The sequence below is a fragment of the Tauraco erythrolophus genome, chromosome 11, assembly GCF_009769465.1.
Source record: "Tauraco erythrolophus isolate bTauEry1 chromosome 11, bTauEry1.pri, whole genome shotgun sequence".
In the NCBI taxonomy this organism is placed as follows: domain Eukaryota; kingdom Metazoa; phylum Chordata; class Aves; order Musophagiformes; family Musophagidae; genus Tauraco; species Tauraco erythrolophus.
In genome coordinates, this window is record NC_141475.1 from 17,038,855 (window position 1) to 17,057,820 (window position 18,966).

The window sequence follows — 18,966 nt, forward strand, 5'->3', positions numbered from 1 at the left end:
TTTGCAGGAGCCAGGACATGCGAGTGATTACCGAGCATCCCATCATTAGCACCAAACAGACAATGAAATGATAAAGACCTGTCACCAGAGATTTGAGGAGAACAAGTATGTCAAACTAATCTGAACTCCCTGGGAAGTTGAGTGACCTGATAGAAAAGGGGAAACTGATGTGTCCTACCTTGAGAGCAGCAAGAATTTTAACACTCCTTCCCTCTGCCATCTCCTAAGTACACTGAGGAATTATGCTCTAATCACCGCAGACTCACAGGCACTGGTACTGAGCAGCTGGGCAGGAAAGTGCTAATATTCCTGTCACTCCTCTAATATATTTGGATCCCACCAGTGTCATTATATCAAGAGTATATTCTGCTTTCTTACCTGCGTAAGCTCACTTCTCATGTCCTCACCATAACAGGTGAGGCTGGAAGTTTTAGTGCAGACCTTTAAAGATCAGCACCCATGAGGCCACTGCAGACTATAAACATAATCAAAAAAGCTATATGAAGGTGGAGATAGTCCAGACAAAAGGCTAGATCTCCTTTGCACTCAATTTTGAGTCATTTTTGTTCTCCAAGCCTAGACATAGATTTAAAAAATGTAAGGGTTTATAAGCTCTCCATACCTTTATTAGAGTTTGAGCTAAAAGCCACCTAGGCTAGACATGCAGTCTAGCAGTGAAGCACGTTTGTGAGCCAGATCTGATTCTGTGCCCAGCCCTGTGGGTATGGGCCAAGAGTCAGCTGAGGGGTAAGTCTCCTTCCCCTTCCACAGGCTGCTATGATGCTTACTACGACATGTAGAGAGAGGAAAAAAAAGATAATTTCAAACTAAATTCCACCTGGGGAGACATGCTTTGCCTATCCCCAGTTTTGGGGGAAAGGTACCATGCCTCAGAGTAGTGCAGCATTTTTTGATCCTTTCTACCAGAGCCCACTTCAAATTGGGAGACATTAGAAAGCAGCTTGGCAGAGCCTGTTTGACCAGATTTGACATCTAAATTGAATGTCCAGCCCTTAGATTCCTAGGATTTGATTAAGAAGCCAGTAGGATTGCCTCTTGGTAACGCATGGGCTGTAAAACAGCCTGTGTGCTCCTCCAGATAAGGGCTTCTTTGTGCAGCATTGTGTAACGGCTGCCACAGGGTTGATGTGGGCCAGGCCATAAATAACTTCTGCATAAATATTTTTAGCAAATACTTTCCACTCACTTGAGATACAATGGACAGCTTGAAGTGTGCGTGTATCTGTGTGTGAAGTAGGTGGGGGAAGCTAGAAGAGCTCCCATCCAGAGCACAGAGCAAATATCACAGCACTCCTGCTACGCATGTCAACACAATAGGAGCTGACGTCTCCATGCAAGGGTGTCTAGAGCAAGCAAGACATCTCAAAAGAGCTGCCTTATCAGAGTGGCAAGGTGTGTTGTCCTGTGGTAGAAATGTTAATGAACCCAGTGCCCATGAGAGGTGAGTGCCAGCAGAAGTGCTCTGAGCAGGACGATCTGTGGCCAAGCCCCGTGCTACCATCTTCTCTGAAGGGCCCCTGCCAGCCATCTACTGACCTTTCTAGTGCATGCTTAATGCAGAGGGAAGTGCAAACTGCTGGTTGCATTTCTTATGAGGATAACCTGCCTTTTCAGCTGCACCTGAAAGGCACTGTCTGACTCCATCTCTAGAAAACACCACTAATCTCTGTAGATGGTTGTCCAACCCTGGAAACACAGCAAGGGTTAACAGGGAAGCACAGTTACTAGAAGGCTTCAGCCACAAGGAAAAAAATGAACCCTTCACCCTTACATATGAAGCCATGTATTAGGAGTCAAAACATCACAAAAACACAGAACAAGACAAAATAACCTACTCACATTCCCACCCCGCCCAGCCCACTCCACAGGCACTTCAGAAAGGTGTGATATACTCCCAGTGTGTTAATCAGCCTGTAGTAGCTACAGCTGATGGCACAGTGGGAAAGGTACAAGCTAGTTACAGATTTCACATGTATTTATCATTACTGATTATCTGACTACTTCTGTGCAAAGCAAGTCATGAACACAATGCCAGGCTTTTGCAAGACTCTGTGTGCGTCTCTTCAAAACCAAACGGGCCAGCAGAAAAGGGATAGTAAATAGTAAGGGGGAATATCAAAAGAAAAAAATATGTTTTGGGTTGATCCAGACTAGGATTGTCCAGAATAGCCTGCACATTGCAACAGCTAGTCTAGGGGAGCTCCATAAAAGAAGTTAACTTCACAAAAACATAGAGAAGGAGAGAGAGCGCTAGAAACTTTTAAGGTCACTAGTTAAAACATCCATTTCACATGTAACAGGACATGAGGATACACGGGAGAGAGTAATCTTGTCCAGTCAGCTCTGCAAGTGCTGGGAATCTGGATCCCCAAAACTCAAAGCTCTTTTTGAAAGCAGCAAGAAAGAAGCAGCACATTTACCTTGAATTTTTCTACAGAGGTAATGCAGAAACTGCATTTCAACTGAACAAGTTAGGCTTAATAGATGCAATAGTCATCTCTCTGCTCCACAATGAAGTCTCTATGGAACCAGGGGTGATTATCTAGAGTAAGGTATCTGGAGGTACTCAGACATCCACATCTCAGTGTTTTCTCCTAAGGGAGATAGTAAGTTATACTTTACCACAGTGATCCACAGGAAAAGTGGTTTCTGGTGACCTTCACTTCCACCTCCTGCTTCCAAAGAAGGCATATGGTGATACAACTCAAGTCAACTCAACTTAACTCTGCCTCTCAGTTAATTCTGTAGGGCTTGCCTGCCCAGCTATATTCCTCAGACATGACTGATGTAGTTAATAAGCATTGACTGATTAGTTAATGAGGTGACCCTTAAGGGAGTTGCTAAAGGCAGTAAAGGAGTTGCTGCAGGTGGGACTTAACGCAAGGATTCTCCCTGCCACCTGCTAGCGATGTTACTTAATTATTTGGTGCTTTCTATTTTTCAAAAATGAAGGAAAATATTAATGTAACCACTGTCTAGTATTAATCCTGTCTGCTCAGCTTTTGCAGCCAGGGATGAGAGGTAGTAAGAACTTCTAACTATCCCTAGTTGTAAGGGAAGGGAGGTTACAGCATACGATATTTAAAAAGAAAGGCCAAATGCCAACCTGAGAGGAAAGCAATGAAAATGAAATAATGTAGTAGTTTTTCCAACCGAGTGATAAAGGTGACAGCAGCTAATGGGGAATGCTGCTAAAGTGCCAGCCAGGCATCTGTGAATTCTCAACAATAGCCCTAGAGCTCGCTTTTGGGAAAGTTGCTTTTCTTATTCTTGTATTTCTGTAAAAGCATCGGCTAAACAGGGAATAATAAAGGTTACCTTTAGTCTGTGAAGTGAGTGGCCACAGTTTGACTTTGTAGTACTATAATGGAGAGCTGCTATTTGCCTGCCAAATGCTGTGTTTCCAATAAAAAAAAAAAACAACTAACTCTACCATAAATAAAAGTGCAACTGAAAATGCCAGGATGAATATTTTTTTTTAATTGGAATGATGTGATCTATTTTCTCTGCCACAGTTTTTCTTGTTCCATCTCCTTTCATAACATCACCTGCTAGAGACTGAATATAAGCTAACCACCAAACTGAAACAGCCGATGACAGGAGCTGACACCCTGCAGGCTGCTCAGATCTGGATGCTCCGGCATTAGGCTGGTAACTGGCAGACAGGCGTCTGCACACTGATTTGGACCATGTTTGCTGATGAAGTCACTGCTCAAAAGCATCTGCTGTGTTGACCTCTTCACTGTATGCAGGGCCAAACTGGGGAGACTTGTGTACCTTCAGGAAGTTTACTGTCGGGCTATGTATGGCAGCTGGTATCACACAAAATAAGAGAAGAGCCTCTTCAGAGCAGAAGGTGTCTCCTGACATCTGCATAGCACCTGGCACATGCTTCCATACCCGTGGAGGATGGAGAGAAAGAATACACTAGAGACTGAATTGTCCAGATACTGTTATAACAGAGGGGTATAAGGGCAGGAGGCAAGCTGCTATATTTCAGTGAGAAGAAAGTGAGAGAAAGAAAGCACGCAGGTAGGCTGGAGTACAGCCAGACAGTGAATCTCAAACACCTGCTAAGTCTATTTTCCTCTAATAGGCTGGTGTGCAGAGCAGCTGGGAACATTTCGATGCTGCTTGTGTGCATGTCAATGGTTATCAAGAAGCTTCAGACAGGCAAGAAAGAGGGGTAGCTAAACTACAATTGAAGATGGGAAGCTAAATCATCCTGATCTAGTTTACAAAGTGTTGACCTTGGATCCTCCCTTGGCATAAAATTAATGTAAGAGGAGTTCATAGAATCATAGTTCTCATCTAGTTCTACCCCCTCTGCCATGGGCAGGGACACCTTCCACTAGATCAGGTTGCTCAAAGCCTTATCCAACCTGGCCTTGGACACTTCCAGGGATGGGGCGTTCACAGCTTCTCTGAGCAACCTGTTCCAGTGCCTCACACCTTCAAAATGAAGAATTTCTTCCTTATATCTCATCTAAATCTACTCTCTTTCAGTTTAAATCCATTGCCCCTTGTCCTATAACTACACATCCTTGCAAAAAAAAATCGCTCTCCATCTTTCTTGTAGGCCCCATTTAGGTACTGGAAAGCTGCTAGAAGGTCTTTCGGGAGCCTCCTCTTTTCCAGTCTGAACAACCCCAATTCTTTCAGCCTGTCTTCATAGGAGACGTGCTCCAGCCTTTGGATCATCTTCATGGTCTGGACCCGCTCCAACAGTTCCAAGCAGTTGAGCCAGACTGAGCAAAGTATTAGGTTTGGAGAGAGCTCTGGACATCTTCCCAATGATGTCTGTGCATAGGAGCTTGGTAGAAGTGAGAGGGGGTGTGCGGGAAAGATCTGACACACTGATAAGAACAAAGCAAAACAGAGGTGCAAGGTGTCCCCAGGGAAAAGAGTAACTTAGCGCTCTTACTCGGGTCAGTTTCCATATGTCCCAAAAGAGGCAATAATAAATACTTACCATTAGAGTGATATGAATGGACTCTACTGACACTGTCAGCATTTACTAAACTGTATCCTTGAAGACCTCAAGGCAAAAGGGAGCACGAAGCCAAGCAAGCAGAAAACTAGTACCCAGCATTAATAGAGTAGCCCTGTATGGAGTCTGATGGCTATTTGAGGAGCTGGGTAGTAACTAGGTGTTGACGTAACCCAGATGCCAGCTCTCTTCTTCATTCAGGTCCAGCTTTGTGCCAAATGCTGGGCCAAAGTAGACCAACTGAGCATTTACTGTTGTTTGGGTGAACTGGGACTCTGGCAGGATTGTGCTGCTGGAGTGGATGAAACCAACCAAAATAGATGCAGATATTAGGGGACAATAGCCAGATATTTGTGGATTGTGTTTTTTTCACGTGTGCAAATCTGCAGGATATAGCGAGTGAGTCTGAGATGCTGTCTGCCTCCATCAGGATGTTAAATGCACGTAAATGAACATGTGCCAGTGAGGCTGATACTGAATGGGAGCGAGCAGCTGCTCTCTCGTGCATCACCACCAGTGGAGCAGATGCTTTCAAGGCAGAGATGTGAAACAAAATGCTAGATGTTACTCTCGGCTGCCTCCAGAAAAGAGCATGCAATTAAAATGTTAGCGTGAATGGAGCAGAATTTTCTTTCACTGGCAACAGAGTGCACTGAAAGAGCCTGAGAAAAGCAGAAGGCATGGATTACTGTCTTCAGAGACATCTCCATTTGTGTTGGCAATATATAGGAGGAAAAAGGTAGTAGGGCATTATCCACAGCCAAGTTCTTGGACCTGAGATTAGTGAGATTTGAGGAGCTGGTACAATCTGATATGCAAACATGTTGATTTTTCCAGCTAGCTGTGAGAATACAGTTGGAGGCTTTTCAATTGCTAGAGGGTCGGTTGAGGAGCTCATGGCATCACTGACCTAATTCTTTAATAAATCTTAGAAGACTGGGAAACTGCAAGTACTGAAAACTGAGACGACATGCAGAAAAAGGCAAGTGTGATAACCGATGCAGATCTGATAGTTTGTTTATAATGGAAGTTGTCTTTCAAAGGAAAATGCTGTTCCCGTTTAAGTTGAAGTGCTTTGAAAGATACTAGTCTTAACAAAACATGCTGCAAGCAAAACAGAAGTGAAATACCAAAATGTTTTTGACGCTCTTGGTGTAGCACATTTTGAGCTTTGTTTAAAAAACTTTTCAAAACATGTTTATGTTAAAGAAAATAGAAGTCAAAATTGGAATCAAATACTTTCCATTCGCTATGGATACAGATTGCTAAGAAAACATTTCTTTCAGAGAAAATTTTTAAGTCATCTTTTGCTATTTGTGCTCTGTTTGATGACAAGGGAGGAGAAAAAAAAAAAAAAAAGAAAAAAAAAAACAAACCAAAACAATACAAAACAATGGGCTTTTCTATGAATGGGAAACTCAAATTCTTTGTGAATCTGTATGGCACACTGCAGGGTCATTCCCAGACTGGTCAGTATGGAATTGCCCACATATGGAATTTCAAGGTGTCAGCATAATTAATTGGTAGCCAGTGAACATGGCTCAGTGGAAGCAGATATTCCCAAATGACCTTTTCCATCAATAGTATTTCCAGCTTGACTGGTAACTGTAGGTGCATAGATGTGGTAGTGTTTTGTAAGCATCACCCTGTGCATATTAACAGCAGGTTTTTGGTTCTTCATCCATTAACCTATAGATCTCAAAAGATGAGAACTTGTCATTGAACACATTTCTGATGGGAGTCGGTGTCTTCACGGCTGATCTGGAGATAAATAAAACATCATTTGCTAATAACTGTGGCAGATGGCACAAAGATTGTCTGTCATTGTTATTTCCCGCTTCACCAAGCATGCAACGTGATCTGGCTTGCCTGATGAACTGGCCCCAAGAAGATACAGTGCAGCATAACAAAAAGAAATTCATCTAAGATCATGCTGGTGGAGTGCTGGGGGGCATCTCAGCCATAACACCTCCTTGGAAAATGTGTTGGAGTGGATGAGCAATGAAGCCTGGTTTGCCACTTAGATGTGGTAGCAGGAAGGAAAGAACCTACGTGCAGCAGTGAAGAACCACGGGTCAGGGTCTTCACTGCCTCATGCAGCCCAGGAGACTGGAGAGGTGTCTCTGCCACCCAAGGTCTGAAAATGATTAAACAACAAAGAAAGGAAGAAAATCTTTTGCAAAACTTGAGAACAAACATTTCATGGGCAATCTATTGCCAGGTGATTTGGCAACAGTGTGCAAATACCGCCATGAACAGAAAAATCCCTGAGAAGTCTGTTTGCTGCAGCAGAGAAAGGCAGAACAAGAGCCCAGTCTAGAAGCAAAAACCAGGCAAGACAACAATCAGGCATGATATTAAGGGTGAGGCTGATTATTCACTTGAACAAATACTGATTAGTTGGAAAACTCTTTGATGTTTTCAAGCCAAATGACTTTGTGGCAGATATGTTTTAGTAAAGTACACATCATTAGCCTGATTACAGGCATATCGGTGTAAACGTTGTGTCCCCTGGGTCTGGCCATTACTGTGTCTGGCATTATGAAGAATTAAAGTCTTATTCTTCTACAAACCATTCTGCAACATTTACGTGTCTCATTAACATCTTTGCAAAAGGGGCCTGAGTTGTTCATTTATTATTTCTTTTTAGAGCTGCAGTCTCTCCCCAGGATGACCAGTAATGGTACGTAGCATGAACACCCATACGAGCAAGAGTCAAATCTTGCCTCTTTCACATGGACTTGGGCAGGGAACCACGGGGTCATTCATTAGTGTTTCTCTCTACTCCTGCCACGGTATTTTAACTCATATATTTCCAGAACAGCACTGCATCTTCCTGGGTACCAGGTGAGGCCAAGTACCTTAGTGGTGAGCAGGGAGCACCTACATCTCCCAGGCTGCATCTCTGTGCTATGGGTGCATTCTCTTGCGTACCTTCATATGGCTTCCCCTCACGTTGATGAGGCTCTGGGATATACCCTTACATTGGGTATAGGTGCTTATAGGTAAGCACCACATCCTACAGGTGGTGCTGCCCTTCACAGATATTTGTGATGAATCAACGGTAGGAGAAAAAAATACAAATGTGGAGCAAGGATTAAAGATTTGAAGCATTTTTTCCCTGTTTCTGACATCTGTTGGTTCCTTCAAAATCTTGTCATCATTTGGGAAAATGTCTGCTATAAATACACTTAGATCAGATGCTGTGAGATCAGCATCTAGTGTAATAGATGAGAATAAAAATCCTGTTACTGTTAGGAAGAGAATTTAAGTTCTTGCAGGTTAGCGATTCATCCAACATTTCAGATGTGAGGAGCAGCCCATTACTGGCGTTTCCAGTGGAACTTGCCAGAGAGAGATTTCCTGGGTACCAGAGCTTCACAGTCACTAAAGTGAAGACAGATTGATGTTGAGATGGACTAAGTGACTTGCCTGTGTTCCCAAACTGCCTAGCTAGCTCTGTTCAGTGTCTTCATGACACCACTAGCCTTCCACAGATTAAAAACATCTAGAGAACAGTGGAAGTACTGTGCAAATGACTCTGCACATTATGACCTGGTAGCCTTGTACTACTGCATGCCATAGGTAGGCTATACAGGGTTGTATGAATGCTTTTGTATTGAGATATGATAGAAATTCTCCATATAGACTAACTCTGCTTCCCTCTGAACAGTTCTTTTGAGGGGACTGGGTAGGGCAAAGGAGATGATAGTGTTGTGCTAACTTAACTTTGGAGATGATTGTATTTTTGTACACAACTGACAAATGCACGTGTACTAGAGAAGAGAACAGGGACTACAGTTCATCTGCACCGGTCAGTGTCAGGTGGGACATGAACAGATTTTAACTGCTTTTTGGAGAGCGGAAATCAAACCCTGTGCAAAGAGCCTGTTCTGGTCCTAAAGTAAGACCTTGTGCTGGTGCTTGGTGGTATTTCTAACCAACATGCTTAGGATGAGAGAGAAATACAATTGAAATTGGTTCCCGAGTTTAGCCCCTGTATCCTTGCTGGAACAACTCATCCAGTATGGCATGCCTTTGGGCTCTGGGAGCTTGGCCTCAGGAGGCAAGGTCCTGCACATGCTGAAATCCACCGTGTCTCAGTTGTTTGTTGTAAGAGCAACCAAAACCCTGAGTTGGTTTGGTGGGTAGTAAAAGGGGTAGTAAAATTGCCCTAGCTCTGTTGAAGCAGCAGGAGAAGCAATGGTCCTTTCCAGTTTGCATTATTCTTTCATGAATAGATGACAGTTGGCTCAAAAAGGCTGAATTCAGCCATTCTGTACATCCCTTAGAAGCTCCAGCTGTTGTTTCCTGTGTCTTTGGACTGCTGTAGTTGACCAAGACAACACCACGGTCAAATAAGGGCAAAGTTTGTAAATAAAAGCTGTTTAAATGCCAACAAATAACAAATATGCTGGCTCTGGAGGTTGATTGACTGCAAATTACTTGTATTTTGTAGTTTATGTTTTCAGCTCTACCAGACTCATTAAGGATACCCTCCCACATCTAGTTGTAAGCAACTGGAACCATTTAACCATTTAATGGTATTTGGATTACTTCTCACAGAGCATTCTGTAATTTACCAGCTTGCTTTCCAAATATCTCATTCCCGCTCCTCCTCTTCGAGCATTGAGAATGGCCACTTAAGGACAAAACTTTTCTGAACCATTTAAAATGTGGTTGCTTGAAAATCCAGAGAGAGTTCTCTAGAGTCTGAATTTCTAATTCCTATAGGCTGGTAGGGTGTGGGGTTTTTTGCCCTTATTTTATTTAGATTGAGTCAGCATCAGGTTTTTTGGTTTCTATTTTCTTGATCTGTTGCAGCAGGGCTGTTAAGATTCAGCTCACAGAGACTCGTAATGGGAGAGCTGTGCTTGATCTCAGAAGGAAAGGATGGAAAAAGTGGGGGCAATACTAGGGAAGAGGGGCTGCTGAGGGAAGGAAGGTGATGTGTGAATTATAAGCAGGCTTCAGCACTATTAAAATGGGTGAGATGTGGCCCCTTCCCTCCTCACAGCTCCAGCAATTTCACTAAGGCTGCATATGAGGACATCAGATGAAGGTCTGTCCTGGGGGCCACAGACCCTGTATCCCGATAGCTCAATTCATATTTCCAAGGCAGAAGAAAAATAATTACTTGCCAACCTGAGAGACAGCAAATAGACAGACCAGAGTGGTGAAGGAGACCTTTAGGTTTTGTCTCGGGGAAAGAAAAGAGATGTAGTGTATTACCTGGTCTGGGAGGTCTGAGCATCAGCTGAAGGTGGGCAAACGACTCCCAGGATTAGCCCCTTCCTTGGTGAGTATCGAAGTCATTACACAAAGCGGAATGAGGCAAATGAAGTCCTCATTGCAGATGAAGAGTGGGAAACCACTGACAGCCAGCTCAACGGGCTGATGAAACTGCAGCCCAGGGAGACTGTTCAAAGGCTCTTTCGGTTATTTAATGAAGTATGGTTGAGTTTTGACCCCTCAGCTTCAGCACCTGAGGTTTTCTGCGAGTGTTTTAGGTCTTGCAATCCCTGAGCTCATTGACTACTCGCAGAATTTTTTTAATCATATTTCCCTAGATTTGTAATGGTTTTCTTTCTTGCTACACAAAAGGCCACACAACTGACGGAACAAATTCATCATAAGGGGAAGCCAGGAGAGGGGCTGAGCCCAGGAGCCCGCAGGAAGCACTGGCAATGGGAGGGGACCTCAGCCAGCTTGGGCAAACCACCTCCCCAGGCACTGCGTGGTGAACAAGGCTCCGGCATTTCTCAGTTCCCACGGCACTTGTAACAACAGCAGGTTAGATAAATCGGTTTTATTTAGAGAGAAGGGACTTGTCTTAAAACTTTTGACAAGTTCTTTTAAACCACAGTGGATAACGCACCGTACTGCATGGTGCACTCCTGTGCTGGCTGGGGCTTCTGTTGCCCTCATTTGCCAAGTTTTATCCTTTGCAAAACGCAGCCTTGCTCCTCCTTCTCCAGAGGTTGCCACCAGGAGCAGGGCTTCTCCCTCACCCCTCCCTCCCTCCTGACCCCCGGATAGGGACCTGCCCTCCCGCACCCAATCCCAACAGCAGACGACCACAGGTGGGGAAATGCAAGGCCAGAGAAACACATTTTCAGCTCCACTTTGCAATTTAAATTAAGGAGAAGGACCCGGGTGGGCTGCTCTATGTGCGCCTGCAGGTCCCTGGCTCAGATCACCAGCACCAGTGCTATCGCTGCAGTCCTTCGTGCTGGCATGGGACTGACGGTGAACGACACCACGTCAGCCTGAGATATCATAAAAATATCTTAGCTGAGGCTGCAGTGAGTCTCTTTTGTGGGCCCAGCACCCGCGGTGCCGGCAGCCTCTTGGCTAGAGCACGTAGAAGTCGTTGTTGTTGGACAGGTCACTGTAGTGGCAGAGGGCGAGAGCGGGAGCCTGCGCTGGCGGGGGCTCGGGTCGGCTTCTGCCCTGCACCCCCTGCGCCGTGGGCCTGCCCGAGCCCAGCTTGCAGAGATGAGCGTCCCACTTGGGCTCAGCCACGGTCCGATGCTTGTGCTTGAGTCTGCTGCCGCCATCGCAATAGGTCCCACAACACCGGCACGTCAAGAAGTGCTTGGCTCGGTGTTTGGCCGTCGACTCGGGAGCTGGGGACGTCCCTCTGGGAGCGAGAGTCCCTGCTGTGGCGCCCCGTGGGTCGGGCTGCGTCTTCCACCGGCTCCTTCTCCTCTGGACGGGGTCCAGGCTGATGTCTGACTGGGAGGAGCAGCTCTCGTTCCAGCCGGTGCCGGCACTCAGGCTGCGCAGAGGCAGGGCGAGCCGCAATGCCTTCCAGAACTGGGAGCCAGAGCGCTTGGACTTCTCCCCCTTCCAGGTGACGAAGGAGACGGACTCCTTCAGCTGGAGGATGCTGGGGTGGGTGCACTGCAGCGGCCTGTACTCCACCACGATGAGCTTAGTGGCGATGGCGTTCTGGCACATGATGCCCAGCTTGAATTCCAGCAGGCTGATGCTCTTCTCCGTCAGGTAATCGGGACTCAGGACTACGATCATCCTGCGGCTCCTCTGGATGAAGTCAAACACGGCTTCAGTGGTATCTAAGAGCGCAAGGGCAGAGGAATTGGGGTGCATAGGGGGAGGGAGAAGGGAGAGAAAAGCCAAAGGAAGCTGTTTGGTGGCACACCTGCACAGATCCCCCCTTCCCCTTGGGGGGAAACCTGGTGTGAACCCAAGGACTTTCAACTTGCTCATGCCCCTGCTGGCAGGGAATGCGGCAGCAATAGCCGTGTTTTTGCTTTGCGGTTGGTTTTTGAGAAGGCTGAAGTGGTAAAGGAGAAGCCAGGACAGCCAGATAAGCCAGGACCGTACTCTGATTTCTGCACTGCATGGCATCTCTCCTGCCCGGGGAAATGCAGGCATTTGATAAAAGCCAGGACTTGTTCAGGAACCACCTGCCCATAGCTCTGGCAGCCCTTTGCATGGGAGAAACAAAGTGAAACAATCATCTAATCATGCCACAGCTTGCACTGCCAAGGCTAAGACCCACCTCCCTCCTCTCATGCTTTCTCATCTAGAAATGGAAACCTCCAAACTTAGAAAGCAAAAATGTCAGCCTTAAACCTCTCCATCAGTTCCTCTAGCTGTGATTGGGGGGTGAAAATACTGTCCTTCAAATCATTTCTTGGGATTAGTTGCAGTTTATAAAGCTCAGCAAGATGCTTAGCTGGAACAGTGCCAGGCAAGGGCAGCATCTCTTTTATTATGAACATTGAAAAGCAGCAAACCAGAAGGATGTCCTTGGACTTCTATCTGTGGTTTGGGATGCAGTAAGCATATTGAAGGTGTCATGACGAATGGGTAAGCAGTGGAAAGGATGGGAATTAATATGGCTATGGCACTTAGCAAATTAACCCAAGCTGATTAACAGAGCTGTAAAAACTTTAAAAAAACCCACCCATTTACTGAATGCTGATGCCTGAGATAGAGGGGGACCTGAGGACAAGGTGGTGTTCAAGCAGGACAGGGAGCACTGGAGTAAGAAAGAGCTCTTGCACACTCAGTGAGGAAAAACCTTGCAGGAATGTCTCGCAAAGAGCTGACTGGGGAGAAGAGCTACCCTCTGCTTCCATCACCTTTTCTGCTGCTAAAGCCTTGATTCCTCAGTCTGGAGACTGCTCTCTCCCTGCCAGTGCAACACTGGTCTTCTGTGTAAGTACAAACACTGCTCCTTCCCTGCAATGGCAAAGCCTCTTATTCTCATAGCACTTGGCTGTCTCTTTATCTCACAGTGGAAGGTGCACTGTGCTGCACCTGAATCCATCTCATTTTAATACCGTACAGAGCATTTTATATTTTTTCAAAGATATCTGACTACCATTGTCACTAGATGATCTGGGAACCAAGAACTTGGGATAGTAAAAATGATTGAACAATAATATCTTAATGAAGAAAGTAAGGCACTTTTTGGTTCTTTAACATAATACTGACATTTAAACCAAACTATTTAGAGTATTTTTTTTTCTTGTATACAAGGTTGGGGAGGATTCTCCCCCGACACACACAGGAAAACACTGATTCATTGAAATCAAAAGTAGATGATAAAGTCAGTTCTGTCAGAATTGTCACTTAACACCATGAAATGTTCTTACCACCCTATTTCAAAGGCACGAAGAATTGACAGCAATCTCCCAATTTACTGAGTCTGGACCTCATTCAAACCTTTCCATAACTGATTGAGATCTATTTTGAAATCAGCCAAGCTTCAACATTTTGTGAAAGAAAAAGCTCCTTTGCTGTTTTGAAAGTTGTTTCTTTTTGATACTGGAACCACAGAATCACAGTGAAACGTAGGCAGGAGCAGCCCTGTGAGGTCACCTATTCTACCTACCTGCTCAAAAAGCACATGTTCACGTAACATGGATGATTCCAACACCACTGAAATGAAATGTTTTGACTGAGCTGACAGCGATGTTTTTTTTATTCATTTTGAATTTGCAACACTTTTTAAGACTCGACATTTTTTTGGCAGGGAAAATGCTCAAATTCCCACAGATAGATTTTATTTCTGAGAATGCGATGTTTTTAGACTTGGCTGACCGGGATACCTTGGGATGTTCTCTTTACAATGTAATCCCAGTTCATGAAAAATCTGGAGTGGCCCCTTCACAGGGTTCAGACAGGACGGTTCCTCCCAGTGACACCAGGGAGCAATAATGCTGCAGGGGTTTGGGTACCAAGAGAGCTGGAAATTTGATACTCTCAAAGACCTGCTTTACACTAAAAAACTCCTGTTTTTTCTACATGGTTGGGAAGGACGACGCATGTTTTTGTTGGTTGGTTTACTTGTGTCTCCCCTAATGCACCCCAGAGATGTAAAAGAGGAGCACAAGCCACACATTTGACCCAGTCCAATAAAAGTTGGGGGATCACACACCCCATACCCATACCCCACAGCCCCCGAATCCATGGATTGTCACAAGTATTCATTTTGCTAGTGGTTTGGAAGCATTAGGTTCTCTCTCACCTTACCTGCTAGCACGTAAACAAGTGAAAAAGCCAAGAAAGGGGCTTGGATGAAAAAATATGAAGCTGAATGAACCTTTTCTACCCAACTACCTGGAAGGTGATGGGCAAAGCAGCTTAAGAGCAAGTTTGATTTCTGTGGTCAGGGCAGGTTTCCAAGATTTCTGTTCAACACTCTGGCTTGGTCTCCCAAGCAAAGGGATGGTGTTTCCTTCCCATCCTTCTATCTTTTGATTGCCAAGTGAGCACTGTTTGGGTCAGAGACATTCTATGTGTGCATGTTCACTGCTGGGTGACATCTAAATGCTGCATGTCACTGTGTTTCTGCTTGCGCGGCCCTGGCAGCAGTGGTGGTGCCTCAGGATCTCTGCAGGCACACCACAAAACAGCTGGGAAAACGCCGCTCTCTAAGGAGATGTCCCCCAATGATCTTGATGCTTGGACTACACAGTCATCTTTCTTGAATGGCCTTTCACAGACATAATGGGGCGGAAAATGATACGTATGAGAAATGCACAAGGACTGAAATGCAAAAGTGAAAATGTTTTATTGAAATGCAAAATAAAATAATACTGACACTTCACAGACCAAATAACACAAAGGCAAAAACATACAGAAAAGAGTAGGGAAAACTCCAGAAGAGCTGTACAACATCAAATGGCACAAGGTGGGGGAGGAGAAGACACTTTTTCCAATTTGTGCCTCACTGTTTTCCTATGAAATAACAATGAGGAACTTTGTATGAGCTGCATATTGCTAAATGTCAGGCTAGAGCACAGAAACTCAAATGAATCAACTGAACTAGACAGACGCTGTGACAGAATCCCATAATGGAAACCACAAGTGGCATAGGATGAAACGGCAGGCGTGTCTGAGGTGCTTTGCAGATCTGCAGTACTGCTGGGATTAGGGTTTACCCCCGGCCCGGCAGCTCCCAGCAAAGCCAGTGGTAAAGCTCCTGGGGGAGCAGAGCCTTCTCCAGCACGATTCCTTCCACGCTGCTCCCTCTGGACCTCTCAGACCCCCTTCAGACCATCGCATCCTTTGTGGTTGCTCTGCTGATGTCTCTCAGTAATTGTGGTTTGGGGTTGCACTGACACTAAGGGCCACTGCAAGGTACACCAGAGAAACACCTGGTCTGCTGTTTATTTGGAAAACTTTGAACAAAATCAGCAAAATAAATGAGGTGGATTTAACTCCTAAAGCAATCAGACTAACTAAAACATCAGCAGAAGTTCTCTTGGTACCTCAGCCAAAAGTGAGATGTCATGTGGTGAGGTCTGGGATGTTAACTGAATTTATGCGTATTTTTGAGTCAACGTTTTAAAAAATAAATTGGAATCTAACAGAGTTCTGCTTTGGCCTCAGGGCCTTCCCTCTCCCTGCAGATCTGGCAGCCGATTACAGGGATGCTGAAAACACAAAAAGGTGAAGCCGGGCAAAACAATGCGGTTGCAATGGCTTCACAAAGCTGAGCATGGTTTCAGGTGCAATCTCGTACAAATGAAGCTTTCTGGAGCGTGGGAAGCAGCTCTGCCCCTCCACAGACAGCCACAGCGGAAAAGCTCGTAACAGCAAAGCTTTTAAGCACTTCTGGGCAGATGAGGAGCTCCACTGCCTTCAGTGAAGCTGACTGTAATTTTATCTGCTTAAAGCAAAGCTTGCTTGGGGGGAGAGGATGAAGAGAAGGTGAGAAAGAAGCTCTATTTGTTCCACATTTGTACAGTACCTGCCCAACAGCATGGGTGGCTGCGGCTCCACTGCCCTGGAATAACATTATTAATCATAGGATGCTGAGAGCAAGGGGCTTTGCTGACGCCAGGACTCAGCTCCACACCTTTAAAGCTGGGCTGTTCACTGGGATGCCCTCAAAACCTCCCTGCTCAGCTGGGTGAATAGTGCATAGACTCCAAACTGTAGTGGTTTTTTAACGCCATCATGAATGGCTATGCTTCACACGCTGGGCACCAACAGAGTGAAAGCATGAGTCAGATGTGACTCAGGAGCAATCATTATTGACAAAAAAATAAGCATGCACTTACTGTGCGTAATACTGAATTCCACAATTAAGTGGGCAGGCCCTTGTATTGGGAGCTACAGGAGCATGGAGACACCCCCAGAGCTTGTAGTTTCATGTGAAACCATTGTGAACAACAGTACCAGTCAACACTAGGGTCCTGCTGTGCTTTGGTCTGTCCTACAAGGGAAGGGACACTCCCCTCCTCGATCTGAAAAGCCTGTCTGCTGGGGATAACTCACTAGGTCTTCTCCTATGCCTGCTGCCTCCCATTGAAGCAAGGCCTGGTACTTCGTGGTTTTTTATATTTCCATTTTGTGCAAAAGTTGCAAAAGCTGAGATACATCCTCTGTTCTGCGACTCTAGGCTGGAAACAAGATGGGTGGAGACTTGCTTTATAAAGCCAAGGCTAGTTTAAATCTGAGCCCTGAATTATGAATGGTGATGTTGCTCATGCCCAGGCAGAGAACACTGAGTCCTCATGGAATCATAGAAAAGTCTGGATTGGAAGGGACCTTTAAAGGTCATCTAGTCCAAGCCCCTGCAATGAGCAGGGACATTTTCAACTAGATCAGGTGGCTCAAAGCCCTGTTCAACCTGACTTTGAATATTTCCATGGATGGGGCATCTACCACATCTCTGGGCAACCTGTTCAAGTGTTTCACCACCCTCATCATAAAAAATTTCTTCCTTAATTCTAGTCTGAATCTACCTGCAACAGGCGCTACTAAAAAGTCTATCCCCATCTTTCTTATAAGCCTCCTTTAAGTATTGAAAGTCACAATAAGGTCTCCCTAGAGCCTTCTCTTCTCCAGGCTGAACAACCCCAACTCTCAGCCTTTCTTCATAGTCTTACCCAGCTGGACAGAGCTAATAGTTTTTTAATAAGTTTGTATGATCTCCTGGGGACTTGGACATATATCCAGTGTCACCCCAGAGTCCGCAGCAGCATCTTGCATGATGCTTTCCCCCAGACAGAAGCACAGAGACAGCAGGCGGGTTCAGCAGTAAATTAGGAAGTTCCTGAGTTTACCCTACAAAGAGGCATCTCTCAGACATGCTCCATGGCCTGTACTAATGAGAGATTTCCCTGAATTACAAGCATTACAGCCCTGAAGGATCTGGGGTACTTGGGAGACTGCAGAGTCCCAGAGACTGACCACTTATTAGTAGAAATGCTACAATACAAATATCACCTTGCACGTTTGTCACAGCCATTTCACATTGTCAAACTATCTGAATGCACCTGCTCCTACAGAAACATGGGGAGCAAAGATGAGGAGCCTCAAGAGTCCACGCTCCTCCCTCAGAAGCAGAAACCTGTGATCCCACAGTGACCAGGACTATATAGCTGGGACATGTATGAAAGGCTTTATACTGGAGCCACCTTCCAAATTGTTCCCCAGGCTCTGCAGGAGGGACCAACGACCAGGAAGGAGTGAAGACGCTTGGGAGCGGAAAGGATCTCTGTCCTGGATTTTAACAAAAGTCCCATAGAACTGGATCTAGGAGTACTGGCCTATACAAATACCATACTATCACAAGGTGCTGGTTGCATCCCACCTGGATAGTCCAAATTTAGACCTTGAGCCCAGGGTTTCTATTGCTGATGATGAGGACGTGCATTTGCAGAGAGGAGGTGTACGCATCTTTGGTCTCGCTACTGCCAGGGCAGTAGAAAAGCTGCAGGGAGGCACAACTGTCCTCTGAAATGCTTGGGACGCAGTCCTTCATGGCAAAAACCTTGAGTTCCTTCCTACTCCCTGGTCTAACTTGTGGATTTCTGAGGACTGGTTTGGTTTGTTTTCTGATGGAATCATACATTTTTCAGGGATACATATGAGCCCATCATGGCTCAAACTCCTGCTAATTTTTTTCACCGGCATTTCCACCTGCAGCTGCTTCCAGAACCTGCCCTTTGGGAACTTGGATTTCTCGCCTTTCCATTTAATGACAGTCAAGGCCGCCTTGGCCTGCTTCAGCTCCTTCACTTTGCTCTTCTTGATGGCTTTGTACTGCACTAGAATGACTTTGATGTTGCCTTTGAAGGCCATATTCTCTAGACCAGCCTTGAGCTCCAGCAGGGCCTGTGTCCCCTGCAACACGTAGTTGGGGCTCAGGACAACAAGCAGACGTCGGCTTTTCTGGATGAAGCTCAGGGTTTCATCTGTGACAACTGGGAGAAAGAAACATTGAGGTGGTTAGTGATGGCTGAGAACATGCTGCTGGACTGCTAGTGTGACACCAGCTGTCTCTGGAAGGGGATAATAAAATCCCTTGGAGGCCATCTCTAGAGACTATACTGGTGCTTCCCAACCCTGCAAGTGATTCCAGGTAGGGCCTCCTACACCATGGCTGGTACCCACCACCCCACACAGTGACATCTTCTACTCCCAGCCCCAGCCTGCCTACTGATGTGTTTCTTTCTCCCGCT

At 45.6% G+C, this 18,966-nt stretch overlaps 1 protein-coding gene across 1 annotated transcript in view; it reads right to left on the reverse strand.

The window, feature by feature from the left end:
- Positions 1 to 11,365: 11,365 nt before the first annotated feature.
- IL1RAP (interleukin 1 receptor accessory protein) overlaps positions 11,366 to 18,966 on the reverse strand; it is a 33,751-nt gene continuing 26,150 nt past the window's right edge. The window contains exon 10 of the mRNA XM_086618458.1: positions 11,366 to 12,090. Coding sequence (XP_086474584.1) covers positions 11,366 to 12,090 — 725 coding nt within the window. The remainder of the gene's footprint in view (positions 12,091 to 18,966) is intronic.